The following is a 23888-nucleotide window of genomic DNA, read 5'->3' as shown; positions in this document are numbered from 1 at the left end:
GTAAGGGGTGTAATATATAATGTGATAAATATTATTAACACTGCTGTGTTACTTACCAATGCTGTTAAGAGATCAAGCCCCAAGAGTTGTTATCACAAGGAAAAGAAACTTTATTTTGTATCTCTACAATGATGGTTGTTTACTAAGCTTATGGTATTCATTACACATTGTATATAAGTCAAATCATTATGCTATACACTTGAAACATTCTGTGCTGTGTGTCAGTTATTTTTCAGTAAAACTGGAAAGGGAAAGGAAACTCTTTTAAATAGGTTATTGCTAAAAATTGCTAACCAACATCTGACAGTGCAGGGTTGCCACAAACCTTTAATTTGTATTAAAAAATTGAAAAAAGAATGAGTATCTGCAAAATGCAAAAAGCGAAGCACCATAAAATGAGGTGTGCCTGTAGTTTCTTAAAAAACAAAAACAAAATATAAATCTGGAGTGGTCCAGGATGGCAGTTTGTTGTTTTCTTTTCAAATCTTCAGACCACGATAAATGTTCTCTGTTATACGGGAGTAGCCATCTTTATCCTTGGTTAATAGGCCTTATCAGTGAATAAGGTTTTTTTTTCTTTTTAGCAACAGCATTAAAAACAAGAAAGAAAGTGCTGTTTTTCTCTGGCTTTTGCGAGTGGCAGGCATCTGATAAACACGCCAAAGGAACTGGGCATTTTGAGAGTCCCTGGACTCACATATTCTCATCATTAAGAAAGTCTGTCTGGATGGAAATATATTCTCGGTGGTAGCATTTAGGTCAATTAAAAAGGATGATTTTATTATTAAAATGGTCACTGCTGATGGGTATTTGATTCTTGTTGGATGAAAAGGCTCTATCTCAGAGGGGATTTTATGGGAGAGTGCAATGTTAATCCCTCCATTCTTTAATAAATCATCTGTGTCAGTGATATTAGCTGGCAGGAGGTCTGTTAGGACTTTAGCATTGGTGTCTTTGAGGTGTGATAAATCTGAGATTCTCATCCAAAGGCCAAGCAGTTTCTCTAGAAAGTTTCTTGCCTATTTCTTTTCCTTTTAAAGATTAGAAATTAGTGGTGCTCCCTGTGTTCATCATGGGTAATGGAAGATGATAGGAATTCTGTTAAATGTAAAGTTTATCATTTGATGTTTTGTTTAGGCACAAACTTATGAGTCTTGTTGATCTTGAAAAAATATAAATTCTGTCCAATTTATGTAGGGACCCAGGGTGTGCTGCAGTTCATGGGGTCGCAAAGAGTCGGACACAACTGAGTGACTAAACTGCACTGAGGGCGTTCAGTTAAACGTGTATTGAATATCTACATGCAACTAGCGTCCTGCTAGGTACTGCGAAACTCATATCTGTTTTGCTTCATGTGAGGCCTTTGCTGGGCATTGAGAACACACAGGAAAGTGAGATGCAAATAGCCCAAGATACACTGTTTCGCATCAACCTCCAAATTAGAAAGTAGATCCTGGCAAGGAGGTTGTGAGTATCCAATCTTGTAATAGCGGGGCTTAGCACAGAGAGAATGTTCCAGGAATCATTTGGCATTGCTGCAGCCATCCCTGTTAGGAAGCCAGCTGCCTCGGGCAGCGAGGCAAATATCTTTTAAAGTCATCAGTCTGTTCCTGATGCTCCAGACACAGAAAAGGCATTAGAGGAACAGCATAAATATTAACAACACAAACCCAATTCCAAAACACACAGATGTAGAAAGTGATTGAAGAGGGAAAACTATAATGTTCAGCCTCCCCTGTCATAGACAGTGATCAGTCTCTTGCCTCTGGTTTGTAAAACAAACCAAGATAAGCTCAAAAAGAAAAGAAAAAGGACAATTCCCAGATCAAAGCTTTGAGTATGTAGAGCTACAAGTTTAGAGACAAGTGGAGACATCCCATCACCAGTCATTCTGTAGTCTTCCATTGAGTAGAAGCCAGCATCACGTAGCATACATTTAGACCACGTCTAAAAGTCCAGAATTTCAAGTGTGAGGCTCCTGCCAGGCATCTTTACTCATCAGGGTTTGTTTTAATTATCCAAATATAAAATAACACCAGCAAAACTCTAAGTTAAAAATAGAATCACAAGCTAGAGAGTGTGAGAGTCCATTCCAAACAAGTGTAGACAGCCAAAGCCTCCAAGGCAAAGGTTTCTGTGAGGAGGGTGGCTGGTTTCTCCCTGCCGCGCCTGCCCAGAGCACTGTCACCTTTGACCCCCAGCTCTGTTCGTCTCTTGGGAGCTGAACCTTCCCCAGTCCCACAGGTCAGTGTGTGTCCTTCCCCTTCCTGTAGTGACCTTCTACAGAGCTGCCATCGTCCCAGCTCTTTTCTTTTCTTTCTTTTTACTGAAGTATAGTTGATTTACAATATGGCGTTAGTTTCAAGTGTACAGCAGAGTGATCCAGTTACACGTACATATAAATTCTGTCCTTAGCTTGATCCCTTGTTCCTTGAGAACCATATGGGGACCTGGAAGGACAGTGTTTCTGTGGTCAGCTTGTATTTTACCTTGTGGTCATGGCCTACCCGCCTTCCACCTTTCCTTCCCTCCTTCTTTTCTTCCTTGTCTAGACAGATAATGCTGCTGTGAGAATCATCACACTAAAATGACAACTTAATATTGCTCTTCCTGGAAAATTCAGTCAGGTGTTTGCATTCTTTTTTTCTGCATCATGCATTGACGTAAAACTGACTGAAAGATGGACTTCTTACTAGTGGGGGAAGGAAGACAGAAACTGAATCAAATCAAAAAGTTATTGTCATCATCTGATTCTAAAATGTGGGCTCTGATCCCTCTTTACTGTTATGCTTATTGGTCCAGTAAGAGCCATTCACAATTATTATTAATACATAATAATAGTGCTGAAATAATAATAGATACAGAAAATAGTGCTGTTTCATTGGCCAGTCGTGAGTTAAATTTACATCGGTGTCTTGAAAATCAGTGGTGATATAAATGTAACCAAAATCAATAAATTCTGTTTTAGTATTGATTTCTTTCTTCTGACTGATCATTCTTTATGTACTCCAAAGCAATGATCAGAAGGCTTTATCTGTAAAGAGCCAGATAATAAATATTTTAGTCTTTGCTTGGTCATGTAGTCTCCCATTTTAGCTACCAAACTCTACTCTTACTCTAGGTAATCAATAGACATACAGAAACAACTAGGCTTGACTAGTTCAATTAAAACTTTATTTTTGACACTGAAAGTTGAATTTCATGTAATTTTCACACCACGAAATATTCTCCCTTTTTTAACCATTTAAAAATGTAAAGACCATTCTTAGCTAGAAGACCACACAGAAACAGGCAATACACTGGGTTTGGTTGGTGCTGTTCTAAGGCTTTGGTGGAATAACCAAATGAAACATCTTCAGTTTCAATTCATTTTGAGCTCTGGGAGAAAACAATAATGTCCTGCTACTATCAAATACATACAAATCACGACTGCCTACTGAGTGAGACTCTAAGCTTTACCAAAAATCTTGTACTCTAGTCAGTTGATGAAAATCTTGAATAATTATTGAAGAAGAGCAAGCTTTGTGCTCTGAGCAGAATAAGACCTCTGTCTCAGTGTGCCTGGGCTACTGAACCAAATCCTGGGTGACTTATAAACAGTAAATGTGTATTGCTCACATACTGGGGAGAGTGAAAGTCTGAGATCAGGATGTCAGCATGGTCAGGAGAGGTGGCAGACTTCATATTGTGTCTTCATACTGTGGAAGGGGCTCTGGAGTTCTATGGAATCACTTATATAAGGGCACTAATCCTATTTATGAGGGCTCCACCCTCATGAGCTTATCACTTCCCCAAAGCCCCACCTCCTAATAACATCTCCTTAGGATTTCAGTATATGAATTGCTGAATTGCCGGTGGTGGGGGGCTGGTGGTGGGGGATGGAGATTAGCATTCATACCATAGTAACCTCTAAAAATGTTAATTCTTTTCTTTTTCCACAGTTGTTCATTAACAGCCAACACTGTATGCTCGGCCCTGGCTAGGGGCGCAGTAGTGACCATGGCCTTCTACAGTTCTAGCTTTAGGGAACTTTTTATTTCACTGGTATTTGAGCATCTTCTGTGATTAGTCAACTTGTCCAAAGCAGATTGTATGGACATCGGCTCTGGCTCACCTGGGGATGTTTAGTAGACAGGCTAGTGTAAGACCTCTCGATTCCTGCCCAGTGGCATTTCTTGCTTAAAGAATTTGTCCATCTTTGGTAGTTCCTGAGAGAGAGAGAGAGAGGGTAGAGCTTTTGGTCTTTTGACTTTGGGGTCAAGGTTGTTATTTTACTCATGGCATCATTTATCTTTCAGGTGCATGCTCCGAATTCTGGACTCGTTTGGCACAGAGCCAGAGTTCAACCATGCCAACTATGCCCAGTTGAAAGGCCACAAGACGCCCTGGGGCAAGTGGAATCTGAACCCACAGCAGTTTTACACCATGTTCCGTGAGTAGTCATGTCTCAGCTCTACTTTCCAGACTCCCATCAGAGACAAATGGGAGAAGAAATGAGGCTGCCATGTGTTTGCATTTGTGATTCCTGGGGTCTTTAGCTGTAGAAAAATGTGTGCTGTGGAACCTTTTACTTGAGAATAACTGGATTTTTTTAAACTAGAATTGAAAGGCTCTGTGAACGTTTTGTGAAAAGCCTTGGAAATGTTCTGGAGAAAAATATTCAATATTAAAGTATCACTGGAAACCACTTGGGAAGACTTTCAGTGGTCTTTGATTGGCAGACACTAAACATGCTTCCTACCGCACAGACCCTGTTTAGGGTCCACTTGATTCAGGAAGAATGAGATCTTCCGTGTCTAGACATTTTTCCAAACACTGTAATTGAACCTTCATTATTTTAGGCATCAAACTTTATTATGAAAGAGCCAGCCTTTTCAAGATGGAATGATTTAAAAATCTGTTTCATACCTTACCGACTTCTTAAACCCTGGGCTCAGGATAAAATCTTACGCTCTCTTGCTCATGTGATGTCTTGTTGCCAATAGCAGTGATTATTTTGCAAAGTGATGTAATGGACAGACTAAAAGATGATGAACACACTGGCCCTGGCTGTAGCCTCTCAGCATTTTTTTGTGTGGGTTTCTTTCCCACACTGACCATTTCTCACTGCTGCCATCAGTCTACCTGCCTGCAGTTTTATTTCATTTACAATTAGTTGAGGACTGTAAAGCCAAATGCCAAGTCTGAGAGTATTCATGCCAGAGATAAATTTATTGTTTCAGTTCAGTTCAGTCACTCAGTCATGTCCGACTCTTTGCAGCCCCATGACCCGCAGTACACCAGGCCGCCCTGTCCATCACCACCCAAAGCCATGTCCATTGAGTTGGTGATGCCATCCAACCATCTCCTCCTCAGTCGTCCTCTTCTCCTCCTGCCCTCAGTCTTTTCCAGCATCAGGGTCTTTTCAAATGAGTCAGCTCTTCAGCATCAGGTGGCCAAAGTATTGGAGTTTCAGCTTCAACATCAGTCCTTCCAATGAACACCCAGGACTGATCTCCTTTAGGATGGACTGGTTGGATCTCCCTGCAGTCCAACGGGCTCTCAAGAGCCTTCTCCAACACCACAGTTCAAAAGCATCAATTCTTTAGTGCTCAGCTTTCTTTATAGTCCAACTGTCACATCCATACATGATCACTGGAAAAACCATAGCCTTGACTAAATGGACCTTTGTTGACAAAGTAATGTCTCTGCTTTTGAATATGCTATCTAGGTTGGTCATAACTTTCCTTCCAAGGAGTAAGCGTCTTTTAATTTCATGGCTGCAGTCACCATCTGCAGTGATTTTGGGGCCTCAAAAAATATAGCCAGCTACTGTTTCCACTGTTTCCCCATCTATTTCCCATGAAGTGATGGGACCGGATGCCGTGATTTTAGTCTTCTGAATGTTGAACTTTAAGCCAACTTTTTCACTCTCCTCTTTCACTTTCATCAAGAGGCTCTTTAGTTCTTCTCCACTTTCTGCCATAAGGGTGGTGTCATCTGCATATCTGAGGTTATTGATATTTCTCCCAGCAATCTTGATTCCAGCTTGTGCTTCCTCCAGCCCAGTGTTTCTCCTGATGTACTCTGCATATAAGTTAAATAAGCAGGGTGACAATATATAGTCTTGACATACTCCTTTTCCTATTTGGAACTAGTCTGTTGTTCCATGTCCAGTTCTAACTGTTGCTTCCTGACCTGCATATAGGTTTCTCAAGAGGCAGGTCAGATGGTCTGGTGTTCCCATCTCTTTCAGAGTTTTCCACAGTTTATTGTGATCTACACAGTCAAAGGCGTTGACATAGTCAATAAAGCAGAAATAGATGTTTTTCTAGAACTCTTACTTTTTTGATGATCCAGCAGATGTTGGCAATTTGATCTCTGGTTCCTCTACATTTTCTAAAACCAGCTTGAACATCTGGAAGTTCATGGTTCACATATTGCTGAAGCCTGGCTTGGAGAAATTTGAGCATTACTTTACTAGCATGTGAGATGAGTGCAATTGTGCAGTAGTTTGAGCATTCTTTGGCATTGCCTTTCTTTGGGATTGGAATGAAAAGTGACCTTTTCCAGTCCTGTGGCCACTGCTGAGTTTTCCAAATTTGCTGGCATGTTGAGTGCAGCACTTTCACAGCATCATCTTCCAGGATTTGAAATAGCTCAGCTGGAATTCCATGAACTCCACTAGCTTTGTTCATAGTGATTCTTCCTAAGGCCCACTTGGGTTTGCACTCCAGGATGTCTGGCTCTAGGTGAGTAATCATACCTTCGTGATTATCTGGGTCATGAAGATCTTTTTTATGCATAATTCCCCTTGATGAGATGAATGCCTATTCTGGAAATGACCATTCCCCCAAGCTAAACAGATCATTCATACACTCAGAGTGCAGATTTCTGTTTTCCTAAATTCTTGGAGTAATTTTAATCCAGAGCTTTCCATCCTAGAATTACTATCTGAAAGCTAATCTGTTTCCCTTGTTAATACCCACAACGCCCCTCTCCTTACCTTTTCCCCGTGTGCTGACCCCTTCCCTTCACAAACAGCCACCTAAAGGTGACCTTTTGTTGGGTTCACTGAGTACAACAACAAATACACTGGACTGCTCCTTGAGTGTGAAGTGAGAGAAGGAAGAAGAATTAAGGGCTGTGGCAGGTGGGGAAATCTGCTCATGTTTCAGTGTTCCTTTTAGCTCAGAGAGGTGTGTGAAAGTGTTCTGTATGCGTCATAAACATTACTGTTACTGCTTCTGGAGCGCTGTCATCCTGCTTCCTAGTCTGTTCCTGGGGCAGAATTCAGGGGGCAAACTAGTATAGGGGTGGTGGGTGACAGGTGGCTGGCAGCATGGGGAGACACGGCCGTGCAACTTGGAGGAGCCAGAATGGGGTGACTTATCTGTTAGTTCACATAAATACAATGTTTAGCCGTGTTGTGCCAAATGGCCAGAACTGCTTAAATGACATGGTATATTTATACCGTCCATGGGATGGTGTTTCCCTACACCTGGGGCATAAACATAGGAGGCTTTTCCAGAAAATAAGTTCTCATTTAGAATGCTGGGATTCAGAGTCCTGAGAAACCTATTTTATTTTCTATGAATGGAGGATTTGAAAGTGTTGGTTGAATTGAAATCCATTCACTGCTTAAAATATAACTAAAGATGGAAAAAAATAGATCAGTTCTTGTTAACCTGGGAAGGAGATAGTTTTCTAAATGACTCAGAATTCAGCAAGAATCAGGGGCAAAGCCAATACATTTGACTGCCTTAAAAAAAAGACCTGTATGCCAAAAACAACAATATCAAAAAAATAACACCATAGCATATTCTGTTCCAGAGGGTTAATATCACTGATATATAAAGAGCTACCAAGAATTGAGATGAAAATGTTCCACAATCCTGTAGGCAAATGGTCAAAAACAGTCCAGAGAAAAAAAGAAACGTATTGCTCCAAATATATGAAACATGTTAACCTCACGCATAATAAGAGAAGTACATTTTAAAATTGCACCAAGATCCCATGTCCCGCACATCAAATTGGCAAGAAGCTGAAAGTTTGCTCATGCAGCTCTTCCTCAGGTGAGACTTCAGGAGAGCACTGGGAATGCAGCCCGGCTGCCGCCGCCCCGTGCCAGGGGATCTGTCACCATCTAGCACAGCTTCTAGGCATCTTTGCTTTGCCTGAGCAGATCATATCTAGGAATCCACCCCAAAGACAAGTGAGCAAAGATCATACATGGCATGCATACAAGGCCGTGTACCCTGACACTGTTTGTACTAAGGAAAGACTGGAAATAACCCAGAGGTTCCTACTAGAGAACTGAGTGAATCATATAGTCCTTTGATAGAGTGAAATCGTGTGTAACTGCGCAGAAGGACTGAGGGAAGATTATACTGTCTGAAGGGAGATGTCTCGTCTATATTAAGTGATAAAAACCAAAGTTCAGGGCAGTGTGTGGAGTCCCTCCTTTCTATGCAAGAAGGGTATGCAGTGGGAGGAAAATGTGTGTATGCCGATGTATGTGAATGCACTTGTGTTTTCAAAAGAAACAATGGAAGATTAAAAAACAAGCTAATAAAAATGATTACCCCTGCAGGAGTGTTTGAAGGGACAGGGATAGAAAATAGATGTCTTTTTTTTTCTTTAAACTGAAGTATAGTTGATTTGCAATGTTGTGTTAATTTCTGCTGTACAGTAAAGTGATCCAGTAACGCATATCTATGTATTCTTTTTTGTAGTGTTTCCTATTATGATTTATCACAGAATATTGAATATAGTTCTCTGTGCTAGATATCTCTTAATGTGCTTTATTTTGACTTTGGAACCATATAAATGTTTTATTTAAAGAGAAATAAGAATTCACTAAAGATTGAAGAGATTAAAAAAACATGAAACACAGCTAGTGATATGTTAGGTTGGTGCTAGTCTCTCACACAGATAAAATGATTATTTCAACTGACTTTAAAACACAGTCTTTGGACCATACATTTGTAGTGGGGAATATTTATTACTATTTGGAACTATTCCAGGTATACCGTGGGAACCAGAATTTGCAGTGTATAGGAAGAGGGAGTGCTTAAAGAAATTAAGACTGTATAATATTTGGCTTGAATAGGAAAATCAATGGGAACTTATATTTTTTCTTTAAAAAGTAAATGTTTCCTAACTCTGTACTTTGAAGAGGATCAAAAGTAAAGACAATCAGGTGGCAATGAGTATCCTTAACACTCGTTTGAGACTTCCTAAGTACATTTCCCACTGAAGAAACCTCCTCCTAAGATAAATGGGTGATCAATGGGTCTAGGACAGCAAACATTAAAAATGTGACATCTTTAATCTGGAAGCAAGGAGACTAAGAAAGACCCCTGGGATGGAGTCAGAAGGACATAGGAGCCAAAGATGAGGTCGTTTGAGCATCAAAAAGAATAACAAGGACTTCCCTGTGGTCCAGTAGCTAAGACTCCGGGCTCCCAGTGCAGGGGGCCCACGTTCAGTCCCTGTTCGGGGAACTAGATCCCATATGCTGCAGCTAACATCCCTGCATGCAGCAGCTAAGACCTGGCACAGCCAAATAAATTAAAAAAAAAAAAAAAAGAATAGCGACTGCATTGGAGGGAATCAAACCAACAGAAAATAATCCATGAGTCCAGAATGACAGTCCAAGCAAGAAAAACCCACAAAATCAATTGATCACCTTTAGAAGTGGCTAGGACACCCACTTCATTACTCTGAATAATAAAGGGAAAGAATCCAGTTTTGATCCTGCTTTCCTAGGACAAATTGTATTTGAAGATAATCAGATAGTTGATGAGAGAACAGTGTTAATTATGGAGAAATCACAGCTAATACATGCAAAAGGAATGAAAAATTAGAAAATCAACATCTTACAACTCTTAATAAGACAGTGGAGCAAGGTGGGGATTATCAGTGATGGCAAAATCCATCAGTGAACAGGTTGATGGAAAGCATCCTTATGGCCCAGGCAGTCTTGAATGGAGGAAACAGGGAAACGAAGCAGTTGGGGACCTTGATCTTGTTGAGGATGTGCCTGAGGTTGGAGAACTTGTAGGAAAAAAGCAGTGACTCCCTGCTCCACCCTATCTCCGGAGCCTGCCCACAGAGAATTTGGCTGCACCCCTCAGAGAGGGTCCTTCCCTTCCCACATGACGAAGGGGCCAGATCCAGTCTAACCCAGTTGTTCCCACAGAACCTTCCATCCCCCGCCCTTTGGGTATATGTGGCTGTTCTCACAACCTGAAGTGGAGGGGGTGGGGTACGGGGAACCATTCCTTTGAATAGAAGATAAAAGTGTCAAAAATTTACTTATCTCCTGTCAATTAAAAAAAAAAGTGAAACAGTTACTAGTGCTTAAAAGATGGAGTGAGGTCACTGAGTCATGCCCGACTCTTTGCGACCCCGTGGACTGTAGCTTACAAGGCTCCTCTGTCCATGGAATTTTCCAAGCAAGGGTACTGCAGTGGGTTGCCATTTCCTTCTCCAGGGGATCTTCCTGACCCAGGGATCGAACCCAGGTCTCGAACATTGCGGGCAGATGCTTTACCGTCTGAGCCACCAGGGAAGCCCTTAAAAGATGGGCTGATAGTAATCTTTACATAACTGAAGTAAATCAACCCTGATTTTCTTTGGAAAGACTGATGCTGAAGCCCCAATACTTTGGCCACCTGATGCGAAGAGCCAACTCATTGGAAAAGACCTTGATGCTGGGAAAGACTGAGGGCAGGAGGAGAAGGGGGTGACAGAGAATGAGATGGTTGGATGGCTGACCAACTCAATAAACATGAGTCTGAGCAAACTCTGGAAGGTGGTGAAGTTCTGGGAAGCCTAGTATGCTGCAGTCCATGGGGTCACAGAGAGTTGGACATGAATTAAGCTGCTGAACAACAGGGTGCACATACACTGTGGATATATTTAGATTGTTTTCTCCTGATGGGATGGTTGCACAGGAAGTTTGGAGACCACCGAAATAATGTACTTGTAAAATCATTGTCATAAATTGTCATCAGCCCCATCTGTCTTAGTGTTTGGCAGGTATGGACTGCAGGGGGAGGGTGGGAAAGGCTAGTTAGAAAGGGCCTAGCAGGAGGATAAGTAGAGAGTAAAACACACCCACCATTGCTGAAGCATCTTTAGGAGCAGGGAAGTGAGACGGATGCTCCTGGCAGATAGATACTGCTGAAGATTCAGAGAGCACCTCCCTTTGAGGCTGCTTATATTTCTCCTCTAGCTCATTTCCTCACCAAGTTGATAGAGTTTCTACAAGTTGGAAAGGCTGGCTTTTCTTTACTGTTTTACCCCAAATCTCAGGATTTAAGAGAACTATCTTTGTGTATTCTGTTTGCATTTGAGCATTTTTATGAGCATAGACTATTCCCAGCACCTTCCTACGCAGCTTCTATAGGGACAAACCAAATGGTCAGAGAATAGTAAGGGCATTTAATTAGATCTTTGAATGATGTTTTTTCCCCAGGAAGCTGAGCTGAGAAGTGTGGTTCCTCCTCCCTCAGGGCAGGCCTCTTGTTCTTGCTTTTCGCTCTTGTCCATACACTCGTATGGCTTTGAGCGTGGCTTCTGAACTGGACTCTGAGACCCTCTTCCTGCCCCAGAGCCAGCTCGGAAAAGCTCAGCTTGGACCAGGCTGTTCCTCCTCACAGACACAGCGCCTTCCCCTTGCCCTTGGGGTTGGATTCAGAGGCCATAGCATAGCTCTTGAACCCTCCGTCTTCCCTCCCCCACCACTGCCCTTCCCCTGAACCTGGCCTCAACCAACAGCCTGCTGCTCTCTGAAGGTGCCCCTGTGATTCCTCACCACCTTTGCCTCCTTTAGATCACCCCAATAGCAGGATTTTATTTTTTCTCTTGAAGTATGATTCCCTCTGTATTTCCAATCAAATAAAATAATACTAATAATAATAACCCTATCACAAAAACAGGGAAAGCCTCCCCTTGGAAGAAGGTTCCCATACCCTAATATAAGCATTATTATCTTTTTTCAGGGGTACATTTTTACATCATTGTAACATGCTTACTATAATTTTGTGTCTCCTTTTCTTCCCATTAATTTCCCACTTAATACATCAAAAGTTTTTCTGAAGGTTGTACTTTTTCTTTGGCCATGCCTCTTGGTGTGTGAGATCTTAGTTCTGCAACCAGGAACTGAACCCATGCCTCCTGTAAGTGGAAGGGTGGAGTCTCAACCGCTAGACCACCAGGGAAGTCCTCAAGGTTCTACTTTTGTTTTTTAACTTTTTGTTTTGTATTGGGGTATAGCCAGTGTTGTGACAGCTTCAGGTGAACAGCAAAGGGACTCAGCCATACATACATATGAATCCATGAATACATATATATGAATCCTCAAGGTTCTACTTTTTAAACTGGTGTTTCCAGGACTGTTTTGGGTAGTCTGTCAAGTAGACTTTTGATTTATTTGGGGATACTTTTGCTATTTCTTGTTGAGAATTAACAGTTGCTTTTTCTGGACTTGCTAGGGACTTGACCCTATATTTAGGCATTATTTCAGTCAGTAGCCTTTAATCTGCTGTCTATACTTTACTAAGCTCCTGAAGGCATGCTCTTGTTTTTCTCAGTCCCAAACAAGGTGCATTATACCCCAGTAAAGGAATGAAAGAAATCTGCCCACACAGAAAAATCAAATAGAGAAGTCATGTGCCTATACCATTTACAAGAGAAAATAAAACCCTGAAGTTGGTGTCTTGCATCTTGAATTATCCCGTGTTTGGATAGTGTTCTGGTTATCTCTGTGACGCCCTCATTCACAGCTTCTTCTGGCTTATGTGAAAACATGAGCAGTGATAGAACATCTTCATCTAATTGCATTATTTTCCTCTCTTGTTGTGGAGGCTATGGATGAAGGCAGCAATAGCAGAAATTACCAGAGTCCTCATTCCTGGTTTCAGGCAAATTGCATCTCAGGTATGTATTTACCTCCTGTCATTGAAAAGTTTCAGTAACATTTATTAGTCTGTTTAGCAATCTCACTGTTCATATCACTGTCCTAGAATATTTCCAGTTCTTGAGGCAAAGTCTTGTTTGCATTAGTTTATTTTTACTTAAGTGATTTTTGAGAATTTGCCTTCTGGCTGCTCATGTCATATAGTCCAGGCTGGGGGATGTTCAGTGTTTCTTGGCACCTGTGGAAATTTGGAAGCTGTGATAATTGAGTGAGGAACAGATTGGAGGGGCTCTGGAGGCATTAATGCCTCCCGGTTTCACCTCCAACCCCTTTCCTTTTGCTACCCTACCTCAGCCCAGCTGACCTCTTTGATGTCGTCCTGCCTCTTCTCGGCTTTTAGGTGTCCCCCAGGACAACATCAGGCCATAGCATGCGCTGTTCCTTTGTCTGGGAGCCCTGTGCCTCCCCCTCGCCCTGCGCACCCTCTGGGGAGGTGCTGTCCTCCGGGAAGCCTTCCCGCCCTGAGCCACACGCTCCTGCCCTGTGTCCTCCCCGCTCCCATGTGCCAGCCCGGATCCCACCTTGTGGTCTCCATGAGCATCATCACTGCTGAGTCTTCCACATCTGAAGCAACATCATAGGTGATAAATGTGTGTTGAAATAATGAATAAAGAACAGATATGTTAATTAATTAATTTTAAAAAAGATTAAAAAAAAGAACAGATAGACACAACCACAGAATGGAGTTGATTAAAATGTCAGTCACATCCTGACCCTCCTATTTCCAGAGTGATGCAGCCTCTCCCTGGAGGGGGAGATGAGTCACCCCAGTAGCCTCAAGGCCTGAAGGGGTCTGGCCCCGCTACTCCCCTGGCCTCGTCTCTTACTCCCTCTTCTCTTCCTCACTTCTCTCTGGCATCCTTGTTGTTTTTAGGTGGGCCAGACACACTTCTACTCTAGGACCTTTGCACTGATTGTTCCATCTTCCGAACATTGTTCCCTTAAATTGGGTCTGTGGCTCAAATGTCACTTCAGTGAGACTAATCCTGACCCCCTTCCCCTTTTTAAAATGCAACTCTTTTCTCCGCAACTTCTTACCCCTTCCCTGCTTTCTTTTCCTCTAATTGCTCTACCATGCAGCATTTATACTTCACAGACTTTTGTTAATTTTCTCTTTTCCTCTGCCGGATTCTGATAGTTGTTGGTACGAGTTTTGTCTATTTTGTTCATCGCTGAGACTCCAACACTTCGAAGACTATCTGGCACATAGTAGGCATTCAGAAAATACTTACTGATTTAATTAAATTGGATGGTAATGTCTGTTCTGTTTTTAGTTCATGCAACAATGTAGGGAAAAATAAGGAAGGTACCAATGTATAAATCTTAAGATTACACTATATATTACACTATATAGCACAGGGAACTATATTTAACATCCTGTAATAACCATTATAGGATATTAATAACCATAATGGAAAAGAATATGAAAAAGAATGTATATATATACATAACTGAGTCACTTGGCTCAGTTCAGTTCAGTCGCTCAGTCATGTCTGACTCTTTGCAACTCCATGGACTGCAGCAAGCCAGGCCTCCCTGTCCATCACCAACTCCCAGAACCCACTCAAACTCATGTCTATCATGTGGGTGATGCCATCCAACTATCTCATCCTCACCTCATTGAGATGGGATGAGAATCACTTGGCTATACAGCAGAAATTGACACAACATTGTAATTCTACAATACTTAAATTAAAAAAAAAAGAAATCTGAGAGTACAGAAGCTTCTTGAAGCTAGTGACCTCAGGTTACTCTCCCTTGTCTTCCCACAGAATTTATTCACATGGTTAGGTTTTCGAGAGTTGTTGAAGTCTTACTGATGGTTGTTGTTGCTGACATTCTAACTCAGTTTCTCCAGGGGCTTGGGGCTTGCAGCTGAGTCAGAATAGTGGCTTGTAGACCAAAACTTTTGCCTGACAAAACAGGAATTTTAGAAACAAGCTAGTTTCATTTCATACAAATGACGAACATGCTGGCTTCAGCCAAGGATGCATTGCTTCCATGTACGACTTTATTTTTAGAGGCTGACAAGCAGAGGAGCTATTTGTGATTCAGACGGCCTTTTTGGCCTTTAACTTGGATCAGGAGGGCTCTTGCCTTTTACTTCTGTGCAGACCAGTGAGTAATAGGATCAGCCTTGCAGTTCCTTCAGTCTGAGTCTCAGCCTTCAGGAATGATGTTCTTCTAAGGGGTCCATTCCCTCCTAAATTGCTTTTTGACACTTGAAAAATTTACTCTGGTGTGCCTTCTGTCAACAGTTCAGTTGCTCATCCTTTTCAACTCAACTGAACATAATAGTTTCCCCAGCCTATATCCCAGCCTCCTATCTCTCAAAGAGCCTAGCATCACTACCATTTGGGGAAAAAACATCAGTTTTGGTGAAATTTGAAGCATCACATCGCTGTGTACAGTTTTTAAAATCAGATGGCTTCTTGTGTGATGTAACTTTATTTTTTTGGTGGAGTTTTTTCTGTCATGTCAGCTTCATCATCATCAGAATGAGCATCAACGTGATGAATGCCATGCAGCCAGTATTCTTCCCCGTTTTGTTATGCAATTTGTGAAATATTTTGAAAGTGGGGGCAGGGCGGGGGAGAAATGTACAATAGAATCCTACAGCCTGGAGTCCGCAGGTACAGTTTGCTTTATTTGTTCCATGACCTGTGCATCCATACGTCTATCTTCTCCCTATCCATCAATCCAAATTTGTTTTTCTCTTTTGCATAAAAGAACACTTAACCCTTGGATATTGCAGCATGACATCATTAACTAGAGTTCAATACTAGTCACCAAACGAGTTGTGTTTATTTTTATGTATTTCACTGAATTACACTGTGTACTTATTTACTTTCTTTCTCCTCAATGAGGGGAGCTTCATCCATGCTTATGCTGTTCACTAGTCCATCTTTAACTCCTAAGCTGTTGCCTGGTCCATAGTAAGTGCTCAGTAAATGTGCTGAATGTTGAATGAATGAGGATATTTAGAAACTTGTGATGTTAGAATTTTAAAAGCCCAAATGACTGATTTGTTTCCTTTCTTCCCAACACTTTGTGACCTAGATTTTAAAAAAAGATATGCTCATTTATCTATTTAATAAATATTCATTAAGCACCTGTACTATACCAGGCCTGAGTGAGGTTCTAGGATAGGGTGGTGAGCTACCTTCGATAATAATGAATCTTGAGAAGAATGGGCTTGGGAGCTTGGGTGCAAAGAGCGTGCTGCTGGAAATGGTTCAGGCAGCATGGCCTCTGCTGCCTAATAATGGAGCTCTGCCTATGAAGTCAGTCACACCAGGTAATTAAACATTCATTATTAATCAACAAGCTTAATCATTTGTGCATGCAAAAAATATTTTCTCAATTCCTGCTATGCTCTGGGCCCCCAAGAGTCAGAGACACACAAAACATGACTCAGTCCTCAAGGAGTATATAGCCATAAGTAGAAATAGTGATGTATGACAAGAACTCTAACTCTTCCTGATCTAAGAAGAAAGTTGCTTAGCTCAGTCTTAGAGAGTCAGGGAACCCTTCACCTGAGCGGTGACAAGAGCTGAAACTTAAAGGGAAGCGGAAGTGATAGACACGCCAGACACATACCAGCGGGAAATAAGATGGAAAACATGGCATTAAAAGCCCAAGTAGGTCGTCACGGAGCAGAGGTGCCCGCGGAAGGGTGACCTGGAATGATACAAATGCTGGGCCCTGCTTCCCCCTGAAGGAAGTGAAACTTTTCAGTGGAAAACTGTCATAGTCACATACTTGCTTCAAAGAATACCTTGTCAGGCAACAGAGAACATGAGCTAGAGTTAGAGGGCAGTGAGAAAGAAATCAAGAGGCCCAGGCAGGAGTTATGGAGACTACTTGGAAATCCACTGCAGAAATTACCAGGGTGCAGTGATGTTCAATATTTGTTGATCTAGACAGTCAAAAATTGGAAAAATCCCAAGTGTGGTAGGGTGTCTTAGAATTTCTGTCAAATTGACTTGGTCTCAAGGGTTTCTTGGTGCTTGTCACTGGCAGTTGTGATGCTGAGAATTGAAACTGGCTTTCAGTTCAGTCAGTTTAGTCACTCAGTCTGATTCTTTGTGACCTCATGGACTGCAGCACACCAGGCTTTCTTGTCCATCACTAACTCCCAGAGCTTGCTCAAACTCATATCCATCGATTTGGTGATGCCACCCAACCATCGCATCCTCTGTCGTCCCCTTCTCTTCCTGTTTTCAATCTTTCCCAGCATCAGGGTCTTTCCTAATGAGTCAGTTCTTCACATCAGGTGGCCAGAGTATTAGGGCGTCAGCATCAGTGCTTCCGATGAATATTCAGGATTGATTTCCTTTAGGATTGACTGGTTTGATCTCCTTGCAATCCAAGGAACTCTCAGGATTCTTTTCCAACACCGCAGTTCAAAAGCATCAATTTTTCGGTGCTCAGCTTTCTTTGTGATCCAACTCTCACATCCATACATGACTACTAGAAAAACCACAGCTCTGACTATATGAACCTTGGTCGGCAAAGTAATGTCTCTGCTTTTTAACATACTGTCTAGGTTGGTCATAGCTTTTCTTCCAAGGAGCAAGCATCTTTTAACTTCATGGCTGCAGTCACCATCTGCAGTGATTTTTGAGCCCAAGAAAATTAAGTTTATCACTGTTTTCATTGTTTCCCCATCTATTTGCCATGAAGTGATGGGACTGGATGCCATGATCTTTGTATTTTCAATGTTGAGTTTTAAGTGAGCTTTTTCGCTGTCTTCTTTCACTTTCATCAAGAGGCTTTTTAGTTCCTCTTCACTCTCTGCCTAAGGGTGGTGTCGTATATATATCTGAGATTATTGATATTTCTCCTGGCAGTCTTCATTCCAAATTGTACTTCATGCAGCCTGGCATTTCTCATGATGTACTCTGCATATAAGTTAAATAAACAGGGTGACAATATACAGTCTTGATGTACTCCTTTTCTAATTTGGTTCCAGTCCATTGTCCCATGTCTGGTTCTAACTGTTGCTTCTTGACTTGCATACAGATTTCTCTTGAGGCAGGTAAGGTGGTCTGGTATTCCTATCTCATTAAGAATTTTCTGTAGTTTGTTGTGATCCACACAGTCAAAGGCTTTAGCATAATCAGTGAAGCAGAAGTAGATGTTTTTCTGAAATTCTCTTGCCTTTTCTGTGATCCAGCGGATGTTGGCAATGTGATCTTTGGTTCCTCTGCCTTTTCTAATTTCAGCTTGAACATCTGGAAGTTCTCAGTTCACATACTGTTGAAGCCTAGCTTGGAGAATTTTGAGCATTACTTTGCTAGCATGTAAAATGAGTACAGTTTGCAGTAGTTTGAGCATTCTTTGGCATTGCCTTTCTTTGGGATTGGAATGAAAACTGACCTTTTCCAATCCTGTGGCCACTGCTGAGTTTTCCAAATTAGCTGGCATGTTGAGTGCAGCACTTTCACAGCATTATCTTTTAGACTTTGAAATAGCTTAGCTGGAATTCCATCACCTTCACTAGCTTTGTTCATAGTGATTCTTCCTAAGGCCCACTTGGGTTTGCACTCCAGGATGTCTGGCTCTAGATGAGTAATCACTCCATCTTGGTTATCTCGGTCATGAGGATCTTTTTTGGATAGTTCTTCTATGTATTCTTGCCACCTCTTCTTAATATCTTCTGCTTCAGTTAGGTCCATACTATTTCTGTCCTTTATTGTGCCTGTCTTTGCATGAAATGTTCCCTTGGTGTCTCTGATTTTCTTAAAGGGATCTCAAGACTTTTCCGTTCTGTTGTTTTCCTCTATTTCTTTGCATTGATCACTGAGGAAGGCTTTCTTCTTTCTCCTTGCTATTCTTTGGAACTCTGCATTCAGATGGATATATATTTGCTTTTCTCCTTTGACTTTCTCTTGTCTTCTTTTCTGAGCTGTTTGTAAATCCTCCTCAGACAACCACTTTGCCTTTTTGCATTTCTTTTTCTTGAGGGTAGTTAGAATCACTGCCTCCAATACAGTGTTACGAACCTCTGTCCATAGTTCTTCAGGCATTCTGTCTATCAGATCTAATCTCTTGAATCTATTTCTCACTTCCACTGTATAATCGTAAGGGATTTGATTTAGGTCATACCTGAATGGCCTAGTGGTTTTCCCTACTTTCTTCAATTTAAGTCTGAATTTGCCAGTAAGGAATTCATGATCTGAATCACAGTCAGCTCCCGGTCTTGTTTTTGCTGACTGTATAGAGCTTCTCCATCTTCAGTTGCAAAAATATAATCAATCTGATTTTGGTATTGACCATCTGGTGATGTCCACGTGTAGAGTTGTCTCTTGTGTTGTTGGAAGAGGGTGTTTGTTATGACCAGTGAATTCTCCTGGCAAAACTCTGTTAGCCTTTGCCCTGCTTCCTTTAGTACTCCAAGGCCAAGCTTGCCTATTACTCCAGGTATCTATTGACTTCCTACTTTTGCATTCCAGTCCCCTATAAAGAAAAGGATATTTTTGTGTGTTTTTTTGGTATTAGTTCTAGAAGGTCTTGTAGGTCTTCATAGAACTGTTCAACTTCGGCTTCTTTGGTATTAGTGGTTGGAGCATAGACTTGGATAACTGTGATATTGAAAGGTTTGCCATGGAGACGAACAGACATCTTCTGTCATTGTTGAGACTGCACCGAAGTACTGCATTTCAGACTCTTTTGTTGACTATGATGGCTACTCCATTTCTTCTAAGGGATTCTTGCCCACAGTAGTAAATGTAATGATCCTCTGAATTAAATTAGCCCATTCTGGTCCATTTTAGTTCACTGAATACTGAAATATCGATGTTCACTCTTGCCATCATCTGTTTGACCACTTCCAATTTGCCTTCATTCATGGACCTAACATTCCAAGTTCCTATGCGGTATTGTTCTTTACAGCATCGGACTTTACTTCCATCATCAGTCACATCCACAGCTGGGCGTTGTTTTTGCTTTGGCTCAGCCTCTTCTTCAGTGGCATATTAGGTACCTGCTGACCTGGGGAGTTCATCTTTCCGTGTCATATCTTTTTGCCTTTTCATACTGTTCATGGGGTTCTCAGGGCAAGAAAACTGAAGTGGTTTCCCATTCCTTTCTTGAGTGGACCACATTTTGTCAGAACTCTCCACCGTGACTCATCCCACTTGGGTGGCCCTACATGGCATGATTCATAGTTTCATTGATTTAGACAAAGCTGTGATCCACGTGATAAGTTTGATTAGTTTTCTGTGATTGTGGTTTTTGTTCTGTCTGCCCTCTGATGGATAAGGATGAGAGGCTTGTAGAAGCTTCCTGATGGGAGGAAACTGGCTTTAGGCAGAGCTGGATTCAGGCTTGGAGGATCTCTTCAGTCTCTACCTTTCTGGCCTTAGCATTTCTCTGTCTTGGCGTTATTCTCAGGCAAGCTGTCCCCTCACAGACACAGGGATGGCATTTGCAGCTCAGGATGTCCACCCTGCCAGCTCAGTGACTGTAGCAGAAAGATGCTGACCCCAAAAGTAGCTGCCACTCATCATGGAGCAACTGTGACGGATGGAACTTGGGTTATAAACCCATCTTTCAACTGAGCCATGGTCAGGCAGTGTCCTCTCGGTCAAGCGCCCATCCTTGGAGGCATGGGGAGCTGGGGAGGCGAGGGATCAGGACTGGCACCAGTTCAGGCTATCTGAATGGAACAGAATTGCATGGCTGATTGGGAAAGGTGGTTAGTTCCACATAGCGATGCTGGAAGAGCAGAACCAGGGGCATTCCATCTAATGGGGAGAATCCAGGCGCTGAAGCACTGTGCTGCTTTAACAAGCTGTGACACTGTGGTTATTACCCCTAGAAAGATACCCATGGCACATTGTGTAAGTGAAAAGAGAAATTCACAAAAGAATAGGTACAGTAAGATCCAATTTTGGTTTGAGGATTAAAAAGGCTCCATGAGTCTAGAAAAAAAGGAGCCTAATAGTAGTTATTTCTAGGTGGTAAAATTGATGGGTGACATCTTTCTTTCCTTCTATCATTCTCTATTATCTGAGAAAAGTCATACACTGAGAATATGTTTCTATTTAAAGAAAAGAAAAACTTATCGAAGTTTTGACAGGACTTGATGAGGTCATAACTAGGTAGGTGAAGAGGAGAAAAGGAGATGATGGGTTTTCAGAAGCTGACATCCCCTGGACCTGGTGACTGACTGGCTGTGCGGCTGCAGAGGGAGGCCAGCTGGCCCTGCAATTTCTGCCCTTGGTGACCAGGTGGCATGGGGTCCCCAAAGCTGCAGGGCCAGCTGCAGTTGGAGACTGGCTGACATCTGTTAGAATGAATTTTTTACTTCTTAGAGATGTTTAGAACTGACTGTTTGAAAAATCAGACCTGGGAGAATTTATGCCATTGAAAGAAGGCTTAGTTTAACTTGATAAAAATTGTGAATTACATTTCCAAAGAGGCCATTATAACTGCCTGGTGAATATGGTGTATCTGTCCCTCTTTTATTAAGTAGTTGGTAAGCTTCATGAGGGCAGAAACTCATTTTTATGTTGTAATTCCTCAATACCTGGCACATAAAATTGGTTTGCAGAAAAACTCCTCTAAATTGTGTGTCAAGTCAGGAAAATCCCCTGGAGAAGGGAATGGCAACCCACTCCAGTATTCTTGCCTGGAGAATCCCATGGACAGAGGAACCTTGTGGGCTACAGTCCATGGGGTCACAAAGAGTTGGATACGACTGAGTGGCTGACACTTTCACTTTTCATACTAACTAATTCTTTTTTTAAAAAAATCATTGCTGGAGTCAGCTCAGAAACAGTGTCCCTTCCAGTTGCTGCATATAGAAAAAATCAGCTTGGTTCCGTATACATACAACATAAGTTGCTCAAGAAACTGAGGAAAGACTCCATATTGCTCTTGTTCAGTTGCTAAATCACGTCTGACTCTTTGTAACCCCATGGACTGCAGCACATCAGGCTTCCCTGTCCTTTGCTTTCTCCCAGAATTTGCTCAAGCTCATGTCCATTGAGTCAGTGATGCCATCCAACCATCTCATCCTCTGTCACTCCCTTCTCCTCCTGCCTTCAATCTTTCCCAGCATCAGGGTCTTTTCTAGGGAATCAGCTCTTTGCATCACGTGGCCACAGTATTGGAGTTTCAACTTCAGTATCAGTCCTTCCAATGAATATTCAGGACTGATTTCCTTTAGGATGGACTGGTTTGATCTCCTTGTTGTCCAAGGGACTGTCAAGAGTCTTCTCCAGCACCACAATTAGAAACCATCAATTCTGAAGACTCCATATATATATTTATACTTTATTGTTCTTTCATGTATATCCTGGTCTGCCTTATAAGATTATTTTCCTGTAAAGCATGTTTACAATTACAGTTCACAGAGTCCGGAAAATAAGATACTTGGCGTCTGAAGCTGTGTATTAAAGTGCTTTAAGGAGGCTGGATTCTGGGAACAGCTGGTCTGACTCTGAATCCAAACGTTGCCATTTCCTGGCATGTCAGCTTGGATAGTTTAAGTGACTCTCTGTTTTCTCATCTGTACAAACATGTTATAAGGTTTTTGTAAAGATATAATGAAATGATCACTATAAAGCGCTCAGATTGTCAGCTATTTTTTTAATCTCATTTGTTTACCTCCTAGGATGGAGTGATTTCCAAAAGTACAGGATTTCCTGTGTCTCATTTATGATGGGATTTCTTTGATTTACCTTGAAATGTAAATACCCTCCCTTTGAAGCCCTCCCAACACAGCTGAAGTTTGTGTTCCCTTCTGAAGGCAAAGCAAAAAACAAAGCTTGGCCTGAGGGTAGGTCTCCATAGAAAGGTCCGTGCAGATCCATCAGCCTGCACTTGTGGCTTGTGGTTTACTATCCTCAGCTTCAGGAAGGAGGCTTGTGTCAGATGGAGGCTCTCGAGGGGCTTGTCACCAGGCAGACACCCAGCTCCTTGGAGGCCAGGCATACCTGCTCTGTGGTTACTTCCAAGTCTCCTGCCCGGCAGATCTCAGGTGAGCATCTGCTTGTGTTGCAGACTCTCAGTGTCCCAGGACAGGTCCACTGTGGCCTGGAAAGAGGCATGGCCAACCTGCCTGGTGCTCGTGAAATGTGGCAGTGTGTTTGTAAGTGCTACCGTATTTCTCCTTAAGTCTCACCTGAGCTGCTTAAATGGTTCCTGCAGGTTGTCAGTCCCCAAGTTTATACCTGGGGACAAGAGAAGAGTTGAAGTAAGGTGTGTGGATGAAAACTTAAGAGGAGAGCTTGTATGTGTAATTCTTTCTTCACACAGTGTCCAAGTTAGTTTAATACCAAATGACCAGTCATAAAATGGTAAAAGCCCACCATTCCCCACAAGTTTTTTTGAGAAGATTGTTTGCTTCCCCTCCTTCTTATTGTTCAAGCTGTGGGGAATCTTTGACACAGAAATATAAACAGACATTTTTTTTTTTCTTCTTGGGTCTTGATGAGCATTTTCTTTTTGAAAGCACCTCAGTACCTGATCTATTTTTCTAACCTGTTAAGTGTTTTAGATGTTAGATTATTTCATTTTTTAAAACAGGCCCGCCTAGAGACTAGATAACGGAACTGCAGAAACAAATATCTAAAGCATGGAGCTTTAGTCACCACATAAATTTTTTGAAGACAAGACCACAGTTTCAAGGTTTAAAGCATCAGATTCTATTTCAGAATTTCTACAATGCATCAAAAGTTTTAGAAAGAGTTGTTGTTTTTTTTTTTAACTGCTTATCAACATTTCAAATGCACACAGGCTGTCTGCCCCTCCCCTAAACCCCATCAAACCCCCTCCTCGCCAGCTCTTCCAAAAGGGGGAGAAATAAAAAAGCGACCATTGCCTCTCATTGGCAGTAGAATTTATTCAGTAATTTACTTTCCAGCCAACTGCAGCCATTGCCATTGCCTCTGGGCACTTGTTCAAAACG

General features: G+C 41.9%; 1 protein-coding gene across 17 annotated transcripts in view; it reads left to right on the top strand.

The window, feature by feature from the left end:
* MGAT5 (alpha-1,6-mannosylglycoprotein 6-beta-N-acetylglucosaminyltransferase) overlaps window positions 1-23888 on the top strand; it is a 402590-nt gene that overhangs the window by 262265 nt on the left and 116437 nt on the right. For all 17 annotated transcript variants that reach the window (XM_060410110.1, XM_060410112.1, XM_060410105.1 and 14 more), the window contains one exon: window positions 4299-4432. In XM_060410110.1, coding sequence (XP_060266093.1) covers window positions 4299-4432 — 134 coding nt within the window. The remainder of the gene's footprint in view (window positions 1-4298; window positions 4433-23888) is intronic.

This window comes from Ovis aries, chromosome 2 (assembly GCF_016772045.2).
Source record: "Ovis aries strain OAR_USU_Benz2616 breed Rambouillet chromosome 2, ARS-UI_Ramb_v3.0, whole genome shotgun sequence".
In the NCBI taxonomy this organism is placed as follows: domain Eukaryota; kingdom Metazoa; phylum Chordata; class Mammalia; order Artiodactyla; family Bovidae; genus Ovis; species Ovis aries.
Note: the sequence above shows the minus strand (reverse complement) of the source record. Positions and strands in the feature narration are given on the sequence as shown.